The 24709-nt window shown below is 34.7% G+C and overlaps 1 protein-coding gene across 5 annotated transcripts in view; it reads left to right on the top strand.

Moving 5' to 3' along the window:
• The window catches only part of LOC113120450 (CD2-associated protein-like), a 46831-nt gene that overhangs the window by 7455 nt on the left and 14667 nt on the right, over positions 1–24709 (top strand). For 2 of the 5 annotated variants that reach the window (XM_026290262.1, XM_026290263.1), the window contains exons 2-10: positions 6338–6498; positions 11212–11407; positions 13162–13262; positions 14080–14200; positions 15623–15792; positions 17717–17810; positions 18130–18236; positions 21196–21294; positions 21523–21576. In XM_026290262.1, the coding sequence (XP_026146047.1) occupies positions 6338–6498; positions 11212–11407; positions 13162–13262; positions 14080–14200; positions 15623–15792; positions 17717–17810; positions 18130–18236; positions 21196–21294; positions 21523–21576 (1103 nt within the window). Of the gene's footprint in view, positions 1–6337; positions 6499–6830; positions 6945–11211; positions 11408–13161; positions 13263–14079; positions 14201–15622; positions 15793–17716; positions 17811–18129; positions 18237–21195; positions 21295–21522; positions 21577–24709 lie in introns of those variants that run through there. The other 3 variants (XM_026290264.1, XM_026290265.1, XM_026290266.1) reach the window with 2 other exon arrangements.

Raw genomic sequence — 24709 nt, forward strand, 5'->3', positions numbered from 1 at the left:
TACTGTAGGTTGCATAAATGTAACTATTGTAAGTTACAACTACAAATATATATATATATATATATATATATATATATATATATATATATATATATATATATATATATATATATATATAATATGTATTAGTAAATAACATTAACAAATGTTTTTAAGTTATGATAAATGTTAAATTTATGTCAATGTAATTAGACATAAATTGAGATTTATTCTATGAAACATTTTTTCAAAAAAAAAAATAATAAAAAAAAAGATTTCAATGCAAATTTTTATTATTGTTTGCCAAAGAAATGGTAACATGACAATGTATTAAATTTTTCAGCCACAGGATAAGTAAAAATAAGCTTTGACAGCACATATTAACAATTGTAACTAGTTTGTAGAAGAAACATGAACAAACAGTATTCATCAATATATTCTATATACCTTGTGAATGCCTGGATATGCATTAATTTCAAACTTGGCATGCATTAAAACGGAGACAATTCTCTGTAACTTTTTTAACTTGGCTGTAGAATTGTGTGAAAACACATTAACCGAGCACTAACAGCACAAATATGCAGTGACAGAACACACTTTAATGTCATATACAGCAAAACACAAGTGGCTTCTCATGGGAGCTTCTCATATTTCCTTACATTGTTAGCTGTTTTTTCAGTGTTTGCAACATGGGTTTGGTCCAACATGAGAAGTACCTGTTGGATGAACTATAATGTGTTCTTCATAAATTTAGTAGTTGAGATGCAGTGTGTATGCAAGTCCATACAGAATGCACATAGCTTTTGGCAAGTCATCAATATTGTCCATCACAATTTCTCCTTCAATGAGGATCTTCAATGAGGCTGGATTAAGATGGAGAGAAAATGAGAGCCTTGTTGTTCAATGAGGAGGATTCCAATGTCATCAGAGTCCTAACAACATAAGAGCACAATCATGAAATTTCTCATTAAATAACCATCAATAATGTTAAGCAATTTGTTACGACTGCTGGAGTTCTGTCTTCACAATGATTATTTAAATTTGGTTACATGGACTTTTAATGTAGGAACAGAAAATGATGATGTTTTATTAAAAACAGTTCACAAACAATTGAAAATCTGCTGTTAATTTACATATCCTCAGGCCTTCCAAGGTGAATCTGGGTTTTTCGTCAGTAGAACCTTAAAAGATTATTAGCTGAAACTGTGCTCTTTGGTGATTGATATAAAACAGTCAATGGAAACAATTTCTGATAGTTTAATAAACATGCACAGGCAAAACAAAATGAATACCTGTGGATACTCCTGACCAATACAGCGCACTATGCTTACTCTCCAGACATTAGTAAACACACTCAGGACTGTGTGCTGGGGCTGTGGATTAAAGGTAATAATGCTGTAAATAATGTCAGTTTCTTTCACGGACTGATTGTTTTGCTTCATAACACCTCAATGTATCATCAGGAGACAGGTATTCAATTTGTTTTGCCTGTTTTTTTGTTGTTGTTTTTTACAACACTTTTTACTAAGTGATGGTAGCCATTGACTTTCATTGAATGAATCACCAAGGACCACAGTTTCAGCTAAAAATCTAAAGCTACAACGTTTTTTTTAGTTATTAATGTAATGTAAAGTTTTTTGCATTTTTTACATTTTACTTAAATTCCACTTTTGGGTAAACTATACTTAATATTGTATTTTAAAAATGTACTTTTAAAAAGTCCAAATGGTTTGTAACGACATAAAAAGAGCTATTGTAATAAGTTAATGGTTTAGGCTTTATTTTCAGAGGTTTTATAAAACACAGGAACTATCAATTACTGGTGAAATGGTAATGTTTTTATGTTCTTTTAGATATTCTAAGAGAAAACAGTGGTTAAGTAACAGAGCATACTTTGTAGAAATCTGTAAGTTTGTGGTCAAGGACAATGGGGAGTCTTCTGAGCACCGGAGACCTATCAGTTGGCTCTTTAGTCTGTTAGGGAGTAAAATGAATCACTGATGAATAAAATGAAAGAAATGATCACAAGAAAGCAAAACCAAGCACAATTTTGTTTGCATTACACAACCAATTGTAAACGTTTTGTGATACATTTTCAGTGCTTAAGCTGTTAAAAACTTTGCAACGCAAGTCTATAATTGATATGGACCAACCTTGATTTGTTGTGAAAGCTGTCAACAAGTTGCCCAACTTTCTCTCTCCTAGAGGGAATATCTCAGTTTGACTTAGTCTATGTTGGTTAATGATTTCATAATTGAGATTCCTGCCCACAATCCTGTAACATTAATTAGAACTCCATGAACACCTAAAACAGAAAAAAAGTTTTCCATTTCAGGACTAACTGAAACTTTCAGCACAAACTTTTAGCATGTACGCATAACCCTTTAGGCTCAGTTGCAGTTATTATAAATAATACTAGACATGATAATATATCAATAAGACAAGCTAACTTAGCTTTAACAAAAAGCTAATTGATGCACACATGCTGATGATAAAATACTGAGGCTAAGGGTAATGATATGTAACGTTACAGCTAAAATGAACATGCAAACACACTTGCTGAACTTAATTTAACTGTGAACCAAAAGAAACACTGATTTAAATGTTAGCATCATAGCTAAACTGTGAACCGTCAGAGGAAACCGGTTGATCGGTACATTAAGAGTACTTTAGCTTTAATTACAGTAACGCTGTCATCGGACCAGTCGTTTGAATGATCAATTTTCCCAGAAAGATAAATATATAGAAGTTAACACACTCACTATTACATGCTGCTTTCCAAATCCATTGTGTGCATCATAAGCCGGAATCTTCAAACAATTGCGTGTTCACTGCTTAAACGTGTTCAAACGGGGCTCCTCCCCTTACAAAAACTCAACACATTAAGTTATCTCTAGTTAACATTATCAGTGCATTCAACATTCTGTCTGAATAGTTCAAACAACTAATTATATTTAGTAATGTCAACGTTTTTTAACAAAAACACGGAACAATAATTAATGAAGACTAAAAATGTTTACTTAAAACAAAATCCGGGGTTTAGAGTGTAGATTCTTATTCTTATTTAATCAACTGTCTAATTGTCTTCAGTGAGCTTGTTTTTTTTTTTTAGGCTAGTATTTGTTTTTTCTGATATTGACACCGATGACATTTCTAGGGTATCAACAATTTTGATATCATAAAGACTATATTTAAAGCACAAATAACTATTGTGATTATATATTGTTACTCTGAAATAAAATGACAATTGTTCCCAAAACTAAAGTTTGTCCTTGTCAGGGTAGCAGCTATACAAACTAGTGTTGGGCAATATGGTCATTTTTCAAATCATCAAATTGTCAGCCCATGAGATCGACGATACACAATCTTATCATGCATGAGTGGAGCAAATGAGAGACTATTTGTTCTGGTGTTTTAAACCGCACGTGCGCAAGAGAGAGAGCCTATGGAATCACCAATATTCAAAAAAATATACTTTAAAACATACAATAAACTAACGTTAAATATAAAAATGCAGATTCTGTATTTAAAACAACTATAGTTCATATATAGTCTGATGCAACTATCATATTGCGCATCCTGTAACAAATCTGCCGCATCTTTGCACTGACGTTTATATCAGTCTAAATGTTCTGCAAAATCAGTCAACGGTGAAAATCAATAGTAGATTTCATGTAAAGTCCAGCATTTTAACACTATATTTAACGTGTTTGTTTATGTCCAATATTAAAGTATTTAAAACAGGTAAGTTCATTTGGAGTAAGCTGAATTATAATAAGTAACCTAATAAAAATAATAGTTATTATTATTATTATAATCTAATACATTAATAGGAAAATTAGCCTAATATCGTCTTGATTACTGACAGATGTCGCTATCTCTGACTATCGGCGATACACAATACTATCATCTATCGGCACAAACTAATAACAAGATTAAAATGTAACGCATTAAACATGATGTGCAAAAACCAATGTGATGTGGGGGTGTCACACTACGCAGCTAGTTGTCACCTGTCATAAAAAAGTACATTTAAAGAAGAATTTGATTGTTAGCATTATTTATTTGTTTATCATACTACGCCATCTTTGAATTCTTTAGTCTGATTGGCTAACTAATGTTCCAAGGAGTGCAATTACTTTCAAGGGAAATGTACGGTGACCATAGTTCAAGGCAGGTCTTGACCGCATTCATTTACGTCCATATCACTTTGCAAAATTATTTCAGTTATTTCAAAGGTCCTTAACAGTCTAAAACAGCAAAAATAAGCAAAACCCACAATGACATTGATCAAGCAAATAAATATGTAAAAAATAAGATATCTTAAACAATAAGATTTTTTTGGCCAAAAAATTGTTTTCTTATATACGGAAAACAAATACTCTATTTCTCCCACTCTCTCTCCATTACAGATGCACATGTAGAGTACAGACAGTTACAAATGCTAGTATTTTAAGGACAAAAACTGGACGAATGCCTTAATGCCTTAAAATGTGTTATCTGTTCGATGTTTTGTATTTTGTACTGCTGTGTAGTGAAAATTTGATATTGTGACAACCCTAATATATTGTATTATTATTCACTGCTGCAGTGTGTACACCTTCCACTTTTTTGTAGCAAGAAAATGTCTTCTTTGTCAAACCTAAAACACAGATTCCTCATCAAGTTGGCCTAAACCTTTTTATTTTGCATCTCTCTACAGATGCTCCCAAATGAATTCCCCAAAATATTTTGGCCATACAGGGAATTTTTTTTTTTTTTTGATGATTACAAAAGTACATATTTTTTTATAGAAATCCTTTGTACAGACATAACCAGACAAGGTAAGGATGAGATCATGTCAAACACACTGACCTCTTCCCTGTGTTTTCCATGAGAAGTCCCTGCTATCTCTGACGTGGCTGTGTAAATAATCTTTGTCAACAGAAGTACTGTGTGCATATACAGCTGATCACATTCCCCTCAGACTCATTCAGCTCCTCACAGCCAGATTTAGCGCTTTTCCTAAGGCATTGTCTGACACGATACAATTTACAAAGACTCTGCAAATGATTGGGAGATGTTTGTGTCTGGGTGTCCGTGGTAATGATTAGGTAGCAGAGAAACACACATTGTTCAGACATTGTTGTTTTTGTTTGCCTGAAATTTGATTGACACCACTTTGCTTGGAAACAGTCATTCCAAAGCCCTTGAAAAAGTGCTCTAAGTGCTTTTGGCTGTTAAAATTACCATTGTTAGGCTTTGTCCTCCAAAACAAACCTATATTTGATTAAAACATTGTTTATAGGCTGTGCTCTGCTGGCCCTTGGCCAGTGATTTTGAAGTTATCGCTCAACAAAGAGGTCAAACAATAGTAGCTGTAAAGGGCAAGGTCTAGATTTCCACACGGCTCTTCTGTGGTCCTGTTGTGGAATGTTTATTCATTCTTTAAAGGTCAGAACCAAATATTAGGACACATATTTGAAATATTGGACTAGTCAAGTTCATGTTGGTCTCATAGGGCTTTAACACATGTGTTAAGTTAAGAATCTAGGTAAAGTAATTATGAAATTTCAATTGGATTCATTACAGTTAATCAGAAATCACACTATTTAAAACAAAAAAACTGGTACAATTAATACCTATCACACATGACAAAAAAAATGCTTGTTGCCGAATATATAAATGAAAATGCCCTTAGGCTTCTTTGTTGAGAAACTGACATAATAAAATGCATCAAAAATATTTAATTTAGGGTCTGTGCAGCTGCCTTTAACAATGAAATATGAGGTCAAATTGACTCATAATCGTCATAACTTTAATAGAAATTCTGTCACATCAAAGTGTCAAAATAGTGCAGAAAGTGAAGAAAAATCACAAAATTTCAAGAAAACTTTGTAAGGTAACCAGTATTTCAGACAAAATAAAATTCAAAATGGGTCCAATTGACCCACAGCAAATGAACAGTTCAACCCAAAGTTAATATTCTCATAATTTTCTCACCCATGTGATGGTCATATGACTTTTAAACTACGTATATGATAACGATTGTTTTGTTTGTTTTTTATTCGTTATGTGTTTCGCCTAAGAAAGTCATGTGGGTAGATGATGACAAGTTTCATTATTGGGTGAATTATTCCTTTAAGGATAATAAATACATTTTGAAATTCTATACAATATCAGTTTCAGTGTGTGTCAATGCAAACAGACCATTTGTTGTTGAGAGAAGCCATTTACTTCTCCATTTGTTTAGCTTGATCAGTTTGTAAATGGTGTGAAAAAGCATTGGTTGTATTTTGCTGTTCATCTTTAAGTAATATCTGTGCTATTATGTCACAAACAACCTACTTTCAATGACTGTCTGTTCTCCCCTTTGTAGTTGAGGTGGTGGTGGAGTTTGAGTATGAAGCCGTCCATGACGATGAGTTGACCCTCAGACTTGGAGATGTGATCAGAAACGTGCGACGGATTGAGGAGGAGGGATGGATGGAGGGAGACCTCAACGGGAAACGAGGCCTTTTCCCAGACAACTTTGTAAAGGTAATTTCAAGAAATGCTTTTTTTATGTTGTTTAATATATTGGGTTTATTTTAGGAAATAAAGAAAGATAAAAAGCCTTGTGGTTGGCCAAAGCTGAGTGGCAACAGGAAGGAAGTGGTTTTCTTTAGGTATGACATTACAAGTTTTGAATTCCGTTTGAAAGCTGGCCATGTGTCATTCAGGTATTGCAGTCTCTTCTTCAATTTGTGTACCTCTTAAATAGTGTTTTAAGTAGTTACTGAAGCAGTGTGAGGGAACCCACATTAAAGTCGGTTGTAATGGCAAATCTTGTCAATGGCAGGAAACTATTGCTTTAGTTTCCTTGTGGAGATCATTTAGTAGGGTGTGAGGTAATCTTCCACTCCCTTAACTGAACTTTGATCCCGGAAAGATTTGATACTCAGCACTCAAAGTGGTTTCTGGAGAAGATCATGGAAATCGAGCAGGTAAGGAGCTTGTTTTAGTTTGTCTGTCTGTCAGTTAATATCTAAATAAGATCTTGGGCTTGTTGTGTCTGGAAAACATGTTACTGGTAATGTTTTGTCTTCAGTTGGTGTTCTGTTCATTTAGTTTCTCATAACATGGCACTGGATTTGATGTCCTGTTTCGCTGAATCACCAGACAGATTCAAGATAGCACAGGATTTAAAGGTCCCATGACATGGATCATTTCCTTATCTTTAAATGCTTTTTAATGTTCTCTTAGGTGTACTTATATTTTTAGTATTATTTTTACATTTAAAATTTAGAAATAAAAAGCATTTTTAGATCCTGATATTAGCCCTCTGGCTTGAATGCTCTGTTTGAAGGGGCGTGTCTGCTGTGAGACTCCCAGTAAACCACAACTGTTGTGATTGGCTGACATAGTTGCATTCGAAATGCGTTCATGTGGAACCCCTCTCAAATATAACGTGTTATATATATATATATATATATATATATATATATATATATATATATATATATATATATTTTTTTTTTTTTACTATTACAGCTGTCGAGATTAACGAATCGTGGAAGTGTGGATTATATAAAAAAATGTTCGATCTTTTCCCATCACATGAAAGGCTGCAGTGATGAGCATTGAGTAGACAGAGTCTGTTTATCGCGTGGATGCAGTGATCTCGTCATTATTGCAACACGTTATCTCACAAAATGCTTTCACCACAGCTAACAGCAAACACATGAATACAGTAAGAGCTCCTTTCTGCAGGATAACAGCGTCATTCATTGTAACGGCAGTTTGGGCAAGTGTGCAGATATACTCGCGATGTGTAACAGCTCCGGAAAAAAAGTGAGCTGCTTTGATCGCTCTCTGCAGTTAAATCACAATTTAAATAACAGATTTGTTTCATGCTACTAAGAGAAACAATGCGAAGTTGATTGTTTAGTCACTGGCTTGATTCTCTGATGCATAAACAGTATTAAACGATTTAGAAAGAAAGTCTGTGTGAACTTGAATGATTAGCTACACATCAGAAATCACTGATCACAGATCAGGCATTAATGAACACTGTTACTCACTGTTTGTGCCGGTGCTGTCGAATCCACATCATAAATGTCTGTTTGTAACGCCTGTGCTGAATTATATGTAAATATTTGGGCGGGCAAAGCAGAGAAAGGGGAGGTAACAATTCTCGTTACAACGTCACAACGAGGAGATTCAAGATCAGCCTGATTGAGCTTCCATTTTCTCAAAGGCAGAGAAAGATAGAAAAATCTCAATTTACACCGATTCAAATTTCTAGAAACTTGGGGACCATATACAGGCTAGGAGAACTCATATTAATTTTAAAAAACCTCAGAAAGTGAAATTTTCATGTCATAGGACCTTTAAAGTGCGCTTACAGGAAAAGCATAAGCAGAAAATAATCATTTAGTGTTTTTACACTTACAGCACAATTTGATTCTCTTCTTAAAGTTCATTGTGCATTTAAAACATTTGTGTTTTAAAAAAAAAGATTTCATTTTTTTTAAACATATTTATTTTTAGACAGGAATAGTTTTTGAAGTGATTTTATACTTTTTAACTTATTTGATCTACCGCTTTCAGTACAGATCATTAAGTATATTTATGTATTTATTAATTCTGATCATTTAGGTATTATAAGAAAACCAGGAGCTTTTAAAAAGGTTGAGAAGGCTGACCTCAAGTTAGTTACTGAGCAGGGAGTAACAAAAAGGAATTTCTTTGTCAGCACCTCAGGCAGGAAGTTTGGCGCGGATGCAGTCTGTGGCATTCTCCATTCTGCACCGGAGCCTCCAGGAAACAATGCTCCACATACCTTTCTCTCAAACCCAAACTCTGTCTGAGTCCGTCTAAACCCAGCTCAAAATACTTCTGTAGTGTTTCTGTGGTAATACTATGGCAATGCTAGAATAATGCTAGGGTACTTTGATGTATTACGTAGTACTGGATGTATTACATAGTGCTTACCATAGTATTAAAGGGTACTTAAAAGGATGTTGTGTTATCAACCATAGGAAATTTCCCCAAAACAACTTAGTATTATTCCCAATGATGAGTGTGAATGGGCGCATTAATGGCAAAACGGATGGCTGAACGATAAATTGTGTAAAGTTTTTTTTTTTAGGGCTGTGTGTGTTTGGTGCCATGCTGTATATAATATCGCCATAATCCAAAATTGGCAGTACTGTCATCTTAACTAGGGTGCATTTGGTAGCATAAATAAAGGAAGCTTTATTGCGCAAAAGAAAGGCTAGCCAGCTTTTACATTTTTTGTTTGAAGGTTATTGATGTGTGTAATAAATTACAGGGATGAATCCAACCAAATGCTTATATATATTATTTTTTTTTTGACATACTCCAGAGCCATACCGTTCATGCAGGTGATTGTAAGTGGAGTGTGAGTAACCGGTTTATGGCTAAAAATTATATATTTTGTTTTACTGGTGTTAATGCGGAGATGGAGATTGTCAAAAAACTGCTCTATAGAGTTTAAGACTCGAAGCCGCAGAATATGGAGAGGATCAAACTGTGTACAAAATTGTATCATCTGCATAAAGATGAATCCAGGAGGTGTCAGCAGCTCTGGCTATATCATTGATGTAGATAGTAAAAAGGGTTGGGCCCAGGATGGAGTCTTGAGGCACACCTTTAGAGATAATAAGTGGGTCTGACATGATGTTTTCAACCTTCAATTGCTGGACACGGTTGGTAAGATAATTGGCAAACCAATCACAACTAGATGAGGACAAGCCAATACTGGAAAGCATATATAAAAGGATTCTATGGTCGACAGAGTCAAAGGCCTTAGGTCTATAAAGGTGGCAATACAGACCTGCATGCAGTCTAATGCTGTAATTACATCATCAAGGACCTTTGTAGTGGCTGTTATGCACCCATGTCCCATTCGAAAACCAGATTGCATGTCAAATAATATATGATTCTTATCCAGGAAATCATTTAACTGTTTTTGGACAAGCTTCTCCAGAATTTTGGCAAGGTATGGTAGGATGGAAATTGGGCGTAACAATTTGGGTCAGATTTGGAGCCCCCTTTGAAGAGTGGAAAATTTATGGCTGATTTCCAATTTCTTAATTCAGTGCTGAATTGGCTGCTAAATAGGTGTAATACACTTGCTCTACCAGCTCAGGATTCTTTTATTCTTGTTCATAGTATGAAGTGCTATACTTCAGATCCTCTTAATATCCATATCAAATACAAATATCATTGAGAGAGAGAGAAGCACAAAGCAAGTTTCATCTGGATGAGCTGAGAACTAACTTCTCTGGGCCTATGAGAACACGGCTGTGTGATGTCGTTGGAGATCTTATCACTACTTTGTTTCTCTCCTGCCTCTCTCTTCCCACCTTTTTGTGTATGTGTGATGTTGCTGAATTTACATGTTTGGAAGGCATGAATGAAGGTGCTAGTCAGTGGTTTCTGTAGAGTTTTACATAATGTGGGTGTGAAGAATGTAAATGTAGAATGTAAACCTAACAAAGAATTCATGCATTCATAAACAAAACTTATAGGTGCTGATGGGTGTATAATTGATGAATTCTCTCAGACATTTTCACTTGAATTTATACTGCTTTAAATTCAGATTTTTTAAATGTATTGTATTACTGAAAAAACATCTGTATTTTTTTATCAAACAGGTTTAGCTAAATCATTTATATTTAAATAATTTAGGCATGTTTTGCATCACTCCCTAATCGGACACACCTGATTCAGGTCATCAGCTCATTAGTAGAGACTCCAAGACCTTAAATTGGTCTGTCAGAGAAAGGAGACATGCAAAATATGCAGTGTTGGAGTGCCACCAGGACCAGGGTTGGGAACCACTGATTTCTACCGTAGTATATATACTAGCAATGCTATGAGTGACAAGGCAACATGGTGTAACGTGTAAATACAGAAGTTAATATGAGAAAAATTACTTGTATATTGGATATTGGAACGTCTGTCAGGTTCCAAACAAACTGAGAAAATTTGCTAAAAATAAAATGCTGAAATACCTTTCATTTGTGCAGCATTTTCTTTGTGCATTGTCATATGATTATTTAATATATAAAGCATTTTCATATGACTTTTCAGGGAAAATACCATAATACATGTGATATATGTGGTATAAAATAACTTTTAACATGATGTTTTATTTGTTTTTTTGTCATACGGCCGTTATATGTGATGCTATATGTGATATTTGATTATTTTGTGTGTGTGTGTGTCTGTGTGTGTATCAAGGAGTTGAAAAAAGAGGAGCCAAAGTCCAAAGAGGAGCCAAAGGAGGTTAAAGAAGTGAAGGAGATGATTGAGACTCCGATACAGAGGCGAGCATCAGGGAATGTGGCAAGCCTGGTGCAGAGGATCAGTACCTATGGCATCCCAGCAGGAGGAATTGGCTTACAACCCCATTCTCAGCCCCGTACCTCAAAAAAGAGTGCGTCTTTGGTCATTTCAAATTCTAACAGCTTTTCACTCTTCTTTTTAGAATACCACACACAAAATGTCCCTTCTACCTGACAGAGCACATATCTGTCTCTGTGACAGCCCGGACCCAACAAAAACCATTTTAGCCATTGAGCAAAAGCAGCCGATCAGGAACACATTCTACCTGTAAATCATTTAGCATGTTTCAGTTTGCTGTCTGACTTTATTGGGTTCACTCAAATGTCTTTGGATGAAGGCCATGTGGTCTATAGATTTTGGTGGTCTGGTCTCATTTTAGTCTAGTGGACAATGATATTAGCATGATGGGTTACAGCATCTTTACTGTCGATTGGTTATTGGTGTCATTGTGGGAGTTTTTGTTGTCAGAATAATTTGTCACAGCAGGCTGATATGATTTTTATATAGTTTGCCATAATACACCATATGTTAAGATCTTTCACCAATTATTATTCGATTTTTTTTAGCGGATTACAGCTTTGGCCAGTAGTGGGCACCAGTTGCTTTCTTATCGGCTAATAAAACCTGTTTTCATTTCCTCTTTCTTAAGTCTTGACTGTATGACAGATTTTAGAGGAAGTGCATATGATCCTCTCCAGCTGCATGGAAACATTGTCAAAAGAGCACACGATGATTGTGGTGCCATCTTACCTTTAAGGTTTCTGCTGAACAGATCATCTAAAACAGTGATAACAGTGGAATGTAGTTGTGTTGATTCACTTCCTCTGTCCTACTGTGCAGGTTTATCACATTGTACCCTTGAGCAAATAATATATACTTAGTTTCTGCTCAATGCAGCTTACATTACAAGCCAGCCATAGAGAGCCTTCTACTAAACGAGTGATTTCAATATACAGTGATAATGAAATATTATTATATTCATGTACTGTGGCATTAACTTAATACTAAGTAGTAATACACAAAAAAAAAAAATGGCAAAAGTTTGGTTCAGAAAGTCTTCTTTTTAAGAAATTAATACTGTTGAGCACCAAATCAGCATATAGAATGATTTATGGAGGATCATGTGACACTGAAAACTGGAGTAATGGTTTCAGAAATTTTAGCTATGCCGTACAGGAAAGAATTACTTTAAAAAATGTTTTACACTGTTAATGTTTTTACTTTATTTTTGATCAAAGAATGCAGCTTTAATTAGCATGCAGCAACATAATTGATGCATTGAAGAGTTTATGTATGTTAAAATAATTTATGTATGTTTTTATCAGAATTATTTTAATGTGAAGGAAAAACAACTTTTTTAAATACATTTTATGTTTACTGTCACTTTGAATCAATTTATTGCATCATGATGGAATAAAAGTAGTATATAAAAATAAAAATCCCAAACTTTTCGACTGTAGTTTAATTGTTAAATAATTGCTAATTTCTCACAGTTCACAAGTATAAGAAGCTTCTGTAGTAGTGAAGAAGATTTTTTTCAGTTTAGTTTTTGGGTGACAGGTAATGTGTCTTAAGTTGGCATATAATATGGGGAAAACAAAGTAATCTGCCGGTTTCTTTTCTCCTTAAAGTGCACATGAATCATCTCAGGCACAGGGAGTGGAATCTGTGTGTGAGAGTGTATGTGCATACAGGTTTAATTGAGACCCTTCCTGATTGTGCTAGTCTTTACTCATTGAGCCCTCTTCAGGTAGCTGGAGGAAATGCTCCCCATGCATTCACACGTTGTTGGCTGAGTGACGTGTCAGGAGAGATCCAGAGTGACTTGTTGAGTTTTCATTACAGAGCCCAAGAAGCGACAGTGCAAAGTCCTGTTTGAATATTTGCCTCATAATGAAGACGAGCTGGAACTGAAGATTGGAGATATCATTGACATCACTGAGGAGGTCAGCTTCTGTCTTTTCTATTTAATGTTACTCGATGTTTTGAAATTGTGCTGAACATATAGCAAATGTTCTTTGGCTTTTTGCATGCTGCAGTGTGAGATATGATGAAGTAGTTAGATGTTCTTTAATTTTCATTTCTCGAAACGAGCAATTTCCTTGTAATTTTAGTTGCCCATGTTTCTCATGAGCTAATAATAAAATTTTGTTTATTCATTTTTTTTATACATACTCTTTCTCAAACATTCTTTATGACTTCATCCATAATGTTATGGAGATCAGTGGTTCTCAAATGATGGTTTGTGGCCCAAAAAGTCACAAGTCTGTTTATATATATAGAGTTGCAGGCAGTAAGGAAAACACCTACCGTATATAAAATGCTAATTAAACAATTCAAGTAATTATATAGTTGTGAATAGTTAGTTAATTAATAAAATAAGTGGTCCTATGTAGGCTGAATTCTTCATATATCATGTTTTGCTTGTCAAAATCAGTGTTTCTGATCAAACTGTAATATTGTAGTGCAGATTATTCTAGTTTAGTAGATGCTAACCAGATAAATGGACACATACCAATAGGGCAAACATGCTTGATGTCTCCTTTAAAATATTACACAATTTAATATATTTTTAAAAAGTCTTTGCATTTTTAGGGCGGTTTTGCTTTATGCTTTAAACCATTTTGCTATTGTGTTGGTTTGTCACTTGATGTCCAGTGTAATATCTGCATCCTGAAGTGAAACCAGTTGAGACCGACGGCCTTCGAAAATGAGCGTTTGACTGGACAGTTTCTGTATCAGTGCTGACTAAGTGTTTGTTAGGTTGAGGAGGGCTGGTGGAGCGGAAGCATGAATGGGAAGTCTGGGCTTTTTCCTTCCAACTTCGTCAAAGAAATAGAATCATCTGAAGAGACCGAGACCAGCGTCATAACAGATGAGACAGGTACTGCTCAGCGTATCTCAGTGAGGGCATGTCCTCACACAGAAACACTCAACAGATGTTTAAATGGCTAAAAACTTTTTTAGTTTTGCCATCACAGGAATAAAAATATTAAAAAAAACAAAAAACAGTTGTTTTACATTGTATATTTGATCAAATGAAAGAAATCTTGATGGGTATGAGAGACTTTGAAAAACATTCTTGCCAACCCTGAACTTCTGAACATGTAAACATGGATTTCGGAACGAACCAAAAGAAGGGGTGCACATTTTAATATTAGAACTACAGGCCTAGTAGTTAAAGGCCAGATATATAAGCCTACGTATTTTTGAGTTATGATTCTAAATAATTGATTTTTAGAATATAGATCACAGTTCTCCCGATTCTGAAAACAGAACATTAGACAACCAAACAAAATAATATGTAGACGAGTTTACTGACAAAAGTTTTCGTCAAATAATATATTTAATGTTATAAATGAGGCTATTTAAAAATATTTATTGGGCTACTTTAAATGAATTCATTATGACAAAATCATTGAATGAAGACTTGTTTAGTCCAGTTTTTTTTTAAACAAATCTCTTAAATGAATGAGACAGACATCAGATATATTTTAACAGTCACTGGTCGCCACCTACTGGAATGATGTAACAAAATCTGTGTTTGAACCGCAACAGGTTTAAATATTCAGATGTGACTTTCATTTCAAAGATTAAATTGACATAACAGGATCGTAATTTAGGAATATGATTGCATGTGTTTTAATCAAGGTCTTAAAGATTTTAAAGATTAATAGTGCATTCATATGAGCCTATAGCCTATGTATTTTATATACCAGACGTAAAAGTAACCTGGGACCAGGCCCGGGCAGCCCTCCCTATTCGTGACCCATGCATAGAAATTAAGTAATTCATGTAAAATCTGTCCACCATAACCTTTTTACCATAAGGTTTTCCAATTTAAATTGTAAAGAAGCATCATAGTTAAATTTCAATTAAAAACTATTCCAAGTTTTTTTTAAATTCATTAAAGCTTATGAGCAGACTGAACAGTCTGATTAAACAAATTATTCAGATTAATAAGATCATCAGGCTCATAAGAACGATTCATTCATGAATGGACATCCAACTTTCATACAATATAGCTTGCGCAGATGTCAATATTTTTAGTTCCAACTAAAATTTTTCTCTGTTCCTCACACAGATGTATTGTATGACTTTAGAAAACCTGGCATGTAGCGCACAACTTGTATGGATCACTTTTATAACTTTTATTGCGCTTTTGTGTTTGTTGGGTGAATTCAAACTTCAAAGTAAAATATCAATTATTGTACAGTCTACTTTGCACATGACACATTACTTTTTTTTAATCCAAATTTTGTACAGCCTGTTTTGGTGGTACTCATACAAAAGTGTGTGTTCACAGATAACCAAGATGGAGCATCTAGCCCCACGTCCCCTCACCAAGGCAATGGAGTCATGGCCCAACCGAAGAAGATCAAGGGCATCGGCTTTGGTGACATATTCAGAGAGGGCTCTGTAAAACTCAGACTCTCTCAGAGATTACCATCTGACAATGAGGAAAAGAAAGAAAAAGTAAGCGTAGTTCTGAACATGACAATGTCTTATTTATAATCTCAAAGTCTTTCCTATGTCTATACTGCAGGACTAGTACCAGTCCCAGAAAATGCAGTATGCACTTCACTTTAAACAGAAATCTTTCAGAATTGTAAATGTCACAGTCAAAAATAATGTGTGGCTGTAGTTGTATATCCAAGTTATTCTGAAGAAATTCTCTATTTATGAAGACAGAACTGCACTGCCAACCAGTGTAGCACATAATAGATCCATATAAAATCATATCATTGCTATGGCATGTATGGAAATCAGTGCCGCCCATTCCCATAGCCAAGAGCAATGGAGGATTGAAGGGTAATTACATGTCTAACTGCTCTACAAGTTTTACCATTGATTGCTCAAGACTTTACCACATAGACAGACAGTCTCATGATGAGACCTTCCTTTTTAGGAATATGTCTTTCTATTTTGGGACTTCATTATTTAGGATGGCTGTTTTTGAAGCATTCTGGTATGGACTGCTTCTCTTGTTAATGTTTTTTCCTCTGCACAGCTCAAACTTAGGGCAGAATATCCCTGTCTATGCTTTGTTATATCTGCAGACAGCTGGAAGGCATTGCACATTTTAGTTACTAGACATGTCAATGATGTGTGTGCATTGTGTTTACATTTCTAGGAGCTACAACTTTTTGTAAGTTTTATAGGCAGCTGTGTGCAACTACAGTTTCATTCTTCAAGACAGCTTCAAATCGAGATGAACCCTTTTACAACCATTATAAATTCCCCTGGTTGTGTGTGATTGATTCATCAGTGCACATTACTCTGGTGAAAGAAATGTCTCATCAGAATATAATAGTTTGCTTTGACATTTTTGGTGATATAACCCATACTCTGTTGGTAAGGATATAATACTATATAAATCAATCATATTCAAACTGGGTTACAATTTGAGGCAAATTTTTTCTTTTACATAATGAAACACTAAGAATTACAGTTTTTATCGTACGTATGAAACGTTTGTATATTTCTAGGTCATGTTTCATTGCTACTGTTCTAGTAAGCTTGCTCACTGGTTTTTCTGCTTTCCAATGATATTTATTGTGAATAGAGCTATAGATATAAATCCAAAATATTTCTCTAGTCTTCTTATGTTTGTCAGAATTTTAGAAAAAGAAAATACAAAGTATTTCCATTCCAGATAATGTTTATTGATAAGTTCAATTACTAATTAATGTTTATTGCTAAATTTTGTGGATGAATTTTGCTTTGTGTATATCAAAGTTTTCTTCATAATATCATTTCAAATGCACAATATATATATATATATATGTGTGTGTATATGTGTATATATATATATATATATGTATATGTGGGGGTTCATGTTCATTAAAACGTTTGGAAACCCCTAATATATATTATTAATAGCTATAATTACATAGCACATGATTAGTGGAGATGTAGCTTGGTTAAAATCATTCCCATTCTACATTTACCCCTGAATTTTCCATTTCACTTAGTAGTACACCACCATTTAAAAAAAAATGGGATCGGTAGCATTTTAAATGTTTTAAAAGAACACCCTTTCCATCACCATTTTGCATCCCGTCATGTCATTCAGTTCAGTTGAATCATCCACTATGTCTCTTATCAAGAGCTCAGATGTCATTTATAACATGTCATCATATAACATGTGATGTCAGATCATTTACTAAATACTAGATTCTTACTCCGTTTTGGATAAAAAATTAAATAAAAAAAGTCTAAATGCGCTCCTAGTCCTATTAAATCTGTGCACATGTAAGAGTAGTGATTGTTTGCCCAGCGTTCCTTTCATCCAGGCATGGCTGACCTGTCTCAAAGTCTCTACCTTCCAGTGTGCAACTGCATGTGTTTGTCTGGCCGCCGTGTCAGTAAATCCATTTGTGATTCTGCTTCATTTTAGCCAATTCCATCATTACCATCAGCCACAAAGCCCACCCCTTTGAGCACTCCTGAACCCCCTAAAGGAGAAAAAGAGACAGAGAGCAAAGGAAAAGGTGAGTTCATGGGGAGGTTGACATAAAGCTATATGTGATAACCAAAATAATGACAGGAGATTTATAGAACAGACATCAACGGCTGATACGGACTGCCCTGGTTATACATTGGTTTTCTTCCACTTGATTATTAGCTAAACCCAAATTATAGATTAGTATGTCTTTCTGTTAGTACTTGAAGTGTACTTGCACCTTTTGCTTTACTAGTTGCACTTCACAACTTAAAGTTTTTAGTACAGAGTCAATAGTAGCTACATAAGACAAATCAAAGTGTGGCATAGTGTACATATATCATCTTTTTTTTCTTGCCTCTCTACAGTAAAAGAATATTGCAAGGCCATATTCACCTTTGAAGCAACTAACCAGGATGAGCTGGATTTAAAGGAGGGTGACATCATCCACATACTGAGCAAGGTATGGAAAAGGGTGAGCAGATTTCTTCCTAACCACACATATTATTTTATAGGACAGCTAGTATTTAATAAGTTACATTATGTAATGTATAGTTATAAAAGAGAAAAAAATAATAATCTACCAGATGACAAGCATTGAACATCTGAAAACAAATAAAACATGTTTGTCTATTAAAATGTAGCAATAAATTTGTCATTTGTCGAAAATATTAAATTACATAGACCACGTTCACAAATGCAACAGCAGAATATGTTTGTCAGTCACGTGTTTTCATGTGTTTTCTGTTACTTAAAGAAGAATGATAATTTATTTTAATGCGGTGCACTGTTACCCTTTCTACCTAAAAATCAATCAAATCATGTAATGTGAATTTGGTACAGTCTTGCTCGAGACTAAAAAAACAAGTTGAAAGCGCACCGTGCCGCGAAGAGACACTAGTTTCTCAATCGCTTTCCGCAAGCATGAATTGAGACGAAGTGAAACACGGACAAATGCGTTTCATTCATTTGTTCATAACAACTCATACCACCAATCACTGTTATGTTTTGTTTTTGATTGTTTTTGATTGCTGAAATTAAGGGGAAAAAAACACAAAGTTCACAAAGTATTTGTTAAAATGTATTTAAAATTCATGTATTATTCATTTATAAGTCTCTGGGATCGATTTTGAAAATAATACTAAGTGAAATGTCAATTTTTGTTAATCAACCAAGTGGGCACTGTTATCAGATAATGTTGATCATTTCTAAATAGCCTAATGTCAGCAGATTAATCAACTTTTTTTGGGGTGTTTAATCATGTTTTAGATTTTTTTGCAAGTCTCTTTTATAGTCATTTGTGAAATTGTTATTACACTGCATATATAATAGTTGTACAAAAATTAGGGCCGGGCAAGTTAACGCGTTATCGCATAAATGCATTACTGTATTTTCCAAACTATAAGTCACACTTTTTTTTATAGTTTGGCTGGTCCTGCGACTTATAGTCAGGTGCGACTTATTTATCAAAATTGATTTGACATGAACCGAGAGAAATGAACCAAGAGAAAACATTACCGTCTACAGCCACGAGAGGGCGCTCTATGCTGCCAGAGATGCTGCTCAGTTCTCCTGTAGCCTACACTGAGCAGCATAGAGCGCCCTCTCGCGGCTGTAGACGGTAATGTTTTCTCTTGGTTCTTTGTTCTAAATAAATGCTACTTATAGTCCATTGCAACTTATATATGTTTTTTTCCTCGTCATGACGAATTTATGGACTGATGCGACTTATACTTAGGCGCGACTTATAGTCCGAAAAATATGGTAATTGATTAACGCCGACAAATATTTAATCGCGCATTAGCACAGTTTTTTACTATTATGAAAGTGTTGCTCATTGGTTTTGAATACACATACAGACAAATCATGGGTCACATTAATTATTTATGCTAAGCATCAACATATACAAACTACTGTTCACTGTTATTTTTAACAGAAAAATCATGACTTTATAAGTTGGAAATAGGAAGTTTCCGATAGCACGTGAAGAAAGCACACAGTGGAGTGAAACGTTTTGTTAACTTTGTGGTTTAACAAAAATAGAACAAATGTTGCTTATTTATTTATTTTATTTTTTTATTAGATGTAATATGTGACACTGCATTTCACTGTCAATGCTTAATGTACAGTGGGGTAAATATTTATTTCATCCCCTGCTGATTTTGTAAGTTTGCCCACTTACAAAGAAATGAAGGGTCTGCCATTTTTGTGGTTCATTTTGAGACAGAATACCAACCATAAAATCCCGAAAAAGCACTTTATTTAAAGTTTAGAAATTGATATGAATTTCAGTGAGTGAGTGAGTGAGTGAAATCAGCAGGGGATCGAATAAATATTTTACTAACAGACCATGCATCAGTGGAAAGCTTATTTATTCAGCTTTGAGATGATGTATAGATCATTTTGGTATCTATATTAATAATAAGGCAGAAAGTGCTGCTCCTCTTACAAAAACCTGTGATCCAATCACTTTTACTCTCTTCATTTAGACTAGTTAGTCTATATCCTGCTCTGTAGATTAGTGTGGTGTGTATACTACATGATACAAACAAGCTTCGGCTTTTCTGTGATTTATGCCAAAGAGATAGTCATGGTTCATATTAGAATTACAGTGTAATCATGAAGAGTATTACAATTTGATTTATGGATTAAATCACAGTTTAAAGGGAAAAATCTCCCTAAGATAAAAAATAGTCTTCATTTACAAAAACATGTATAACCTGTAATGCAATTGTTGCTAGTACAGAACTCTCAGAAGGGGATTCTGACGTCAAACTAGTTTGACATATTCAGGGACAAAGGGAGTTTTCTGTATGTGTTTTTTTTGGGGGGGAGTATTCTTTTGTGTGCCTTTGATGCTATCTGCAGACACATTGGAATGATACTGTATGTATGATACTGTAGCTGTTGCACCTCATTACCAATGGATTCTGTCCTGTTAGCAACCGAAGGATGTGTTTGCTTCATTTAGGACACATAGACACTGTTTTCCTAGTCTTGAGTAGCCAGACCTTCAAACTGACGGCTGAAGGTCAGAAACTCATGGCTGATTTCATTGGCCAAGGCCCACCCATGAGGCCGTTTGACCGACATGTCAAACAACCAATCACAGTTTGTTTCATTCATCATCACGTTTCGAGGCGTGGAAATGTCGCCACAATAACAGACCAGTGTGTAAAACTTTCGGACATATTTTAAATATTCTGTGCCATGAACTTTATATATTTTTCATACTTTTGAAAATCCAGCATTTAGCTGATTCTGATAATCACTCGTCGTCACAGTTTTAAACACAATTGCTTTCTTTTTTCGTGAGGGGGATTTTGCGCCATGGTATCTTTGTTTCCAGGTGGAACGTTAAAGAATTATTTTAAGGTGTAGATTTTCTTAAATAAGCAAATTTTTTCTGAGAGATTGATGTTTTGATGTTTTAGGACTCAGGAGAGCTAGGCTGGTGGAGAGGAGAGATCAACGGCAAGGAGGGAGTTTTCCCAGACAACTTTGTAACACTGCTTCCTGAGACAGACAAAGAGGTCAATTTACATTCATTAATGCTGCTTTTGATGTCTTCCTTGGGAGTCATCTCTTTCTGAAAAGGAAATTGAACTACCAGTGCAAATGTTAAAAGAAAACAAATTCAGAATGATTTACTTTACTTTGGAGAGCTGTTATTCTCAAAACTAATTCTCAGTTGCAACAATAGAAAACTTCCTAAACCGTAATCTTTAATAAAAGTTTTATTTTTTTTTCCCTCTTTACAGACACTCATATCCAAAGGCTCCGTTAAAGCGTCTCCTAAACAGGAATTAGAGGAGGTAGGTATTTCATTAGAAAATGTGAGTCCAATTCATATGTTTGTGTGTGCGTGTGTGTATATACACACACAGGGCTTGACATTAACACCCGCAAATCTGCCAAATGCGGGTGGATTTTGCTCATGGTGGGTAACACAGTGACTCCAACTAGTCATTTTGGCGGGTTGGCTAATTGCTAGTGTGTGAGTTGGAGGCTAAGTATAAGTTTAGCACAGATATATTTTCACTCACTCTGATTTAATTCTTCAGAGTTTCTCTCTCCATCAAGCTATCTGTGATATTTCTCAGTTCATCTCAATGGATACGCAGCAACCTATATTAAACTCTGGTGTGTAGGCGCACAAATCCCCGTCGCTTTCTCTCTCACACAGAGACCAAGAGAGAGAGAGAGAAAGTGAGTGAGTGAATTGACTCGTTACATTTAAAAAATATTCTTTGTTGTATTTTCCTGTCAAAATAACAGCGTTCCTTTGGAAGTCTTCAGCTTTTAAGAACAGCCGGGTTTTCCGGTAGTGGGTTGAGTTAATGCGCAAACGGCAGTGTCATTGGCTGGCGCTCACCTGTTATCGTCTCCGTTTTGATTTCAGCAAATCAGTTCAAGCAAACGCACAAAAACCGATTAATATTCATGAATCCAGCATCTCATTAATCCTTTGTAATCCTTAGTGTGTTTTATACTTATTATTATTATTAGGATCCGTATCAATAATATCCTATCAGTATTTTTGTTCGAAACACTGAATGACAGAAAAAACAACCACCTCTCCTGTTCAGTTAAAATGACTAATATGCATTCTAACATGGTTATCAAATGTACTTCTAATATAAATATATATATTAGGACCTGAGCACAAAAACTGAAATGTGTTCCCCTCAAATTTTAATGAAGATAAAAGCAATTTTGTCCGAACCATGGCATGCATTTTTCGAGAGGTTTCGAGACTGACCTACTTTCCATTGCAGCTTGTAACAAAGAATTGCCCAGTGTGGTTCAATAAAGTAATTCTGAGTCTGATTCTGATATTTAAACAGACAGTGTATGGTAAAGGTTTTTTTTTAGTTTAGTATTTATGTTTTTTTCTTTATTAATCTTCTATATCCATGCACCAGTTTTATTATGCAATAAGAAGCTACTTTATGTCTTTATCTTAATACATGGTTTTATTTAAAAAAGGAGCTTTACACACAACCTTATCAGAGCTAATGATAATAACCTGGATTGTTATACATTTATGTAGTCTTGATTTGGGTGTGTACAGTGGTTTTGCATTTAAAAGGGTTGCAAGTCTAGTTCAAGTAAATATTAGCATGCTATAGTCAACTTTTATCAGGTAATTTCACAACAACAAAAATGTGGCTAGTAAAAATGCTGTGTGGCTAGTAACTTTGGAAAACCACTAGCCACGTTGGCTAGTGAGCAAAAAAGTTCATGTCAAGCCCTGTACACACATATATACCAATATATATATTTTTAAATTCTTTCCATTTTAGTTATTTTGAGAACTTGAGATTTTTCATATATGAAAAACGTATATATTACAACATATACACTAGCATTGAAAAGTTGGGCATACCTTCTCATTGTTTGTGTTTGCTATAATAAAGTCATCAAAAACTAGATCAAAAGGATTTCAATATCATGAGAAACAAATGGTCAGTTGTGTTTCAGTGTATATTGAGTTTCATCAAAAAAAGTTTAGTTATTTTTTTTCCATCTATGATATTTTTTAGCTCCGTGTCCCAGCCCTGCTTCTCAGCGAAAGCTCTTTACTAAACATTTTAATCAAAGACTTTAAAGACCAAAATCAACAACACTCCAGACAATATCAGGTTAACAATTTTTTTTTTTTTTTTTTTTTGTGGTTCATTGTTGGGAATTTGAGCTTGAAAGAAGCATTGAAATCAATAAAAGCCACTTATTATCACCATATGTTTAACAAACATGGCTTCATTCTAGCTTTGGGGTCTTCAGGTTTACCCTGAGGGTTCATGTTTAACCACATTTTGGCAAACTCTGAAACAACAGGCTCTTTTTATTTTGAGAAGCAGATTATTTGTTCAAAGCACCAGCTAGCATGTCTAGAGAACAAACAGAAGGCTTGTGCAGGCAAAAGTTGCCCCATCACATCTATTTTCCAGGAAAATTCTGTGAAGCCTCATACCCCTACACTGAATCAGTTCATGGGTTGATATGCTTTGGGCACAAGTGTTTTTTCTTTATTTCTTTTTTTTTTTTCTTTAATCTGTTCATTTTCAACTTCACTGGTGAATTGGTCTTTGTGCTGCTGCAGTGAGAATGTGATGAGCTGAAGCTCATGTGATTGCTTGTGGAGGTCAGCGAGCAGTTCATGAACATTTTTAAGTGTTCATTCCTCCAACTGAATCCAAGGAGCCCATGATCAGTCCTTTATCCTAGAAGTGTCCTGTCAGATGATGATGCATTGATCTCTGTATGTGAAGGGGATGGAGGGAATTTACAGAATGCATTATTATCATTATTATTATTAATATATCATATGGTGATCAAAATTACATATAAATGATCAAATAGCACAACACACATCAGCCTCAGTGTTAAACTGGAATTTTTTTTTAATCGTTTTTTTTTTCTTCCCTTTTTTACATTTTAAATTCGATCAAAAAGATCCAGTCTGCTGTTTGATTTTTTTTTTCTCTGTGTGCTTTGATACAATGTGCCAATATTAACCCATCAGACCTTGATTTCCAGGAACATCTCTTATGTTGGAGAGGAAAATTGTTTTGCATCGCTTTGGCCCCAAACACATTTATTCATACGACTGCCTCAATCTGATTTCTTCTAAATTATAAACTGCAGTTATTTGAGCTGTCTGCAATAGTGATTTAACCAAATGTATGATTATTACTGTAAGATATCACTTCACAAATGGGTGTGTGCGTGTGTGTGTATACAGTTGTGCTCATAAGTTTACATACCCGTTGCAGAATCTGCAAAATGTTAATAGTTGAAAAAAAAAGAGGGATCATGAAAATTGCATGTTATTTTTTTGTTTAGCACTGCCCTGAATAAGCTATTTCACATAAGAGATGTTTACATACTCCACAAAACAAAATAACTACATTTATAAAAATGGCCCAATTCAAAAGATTGCAT

Source organism: Carassius auratus, chromosome 20 (assembly GCF_003368295.1).
Source record: "Carassius auratus strain Wakin chromosome 20, ASM336829v1, whole genome shotgun sequence".
In the NCBI taxonomy this organism is placed as follows: Eukaryota; Metazoa; Chordata; class Actinopteri; order Cypriniformes; family Cyprinidae; genus Carassius; species Carassius auratus.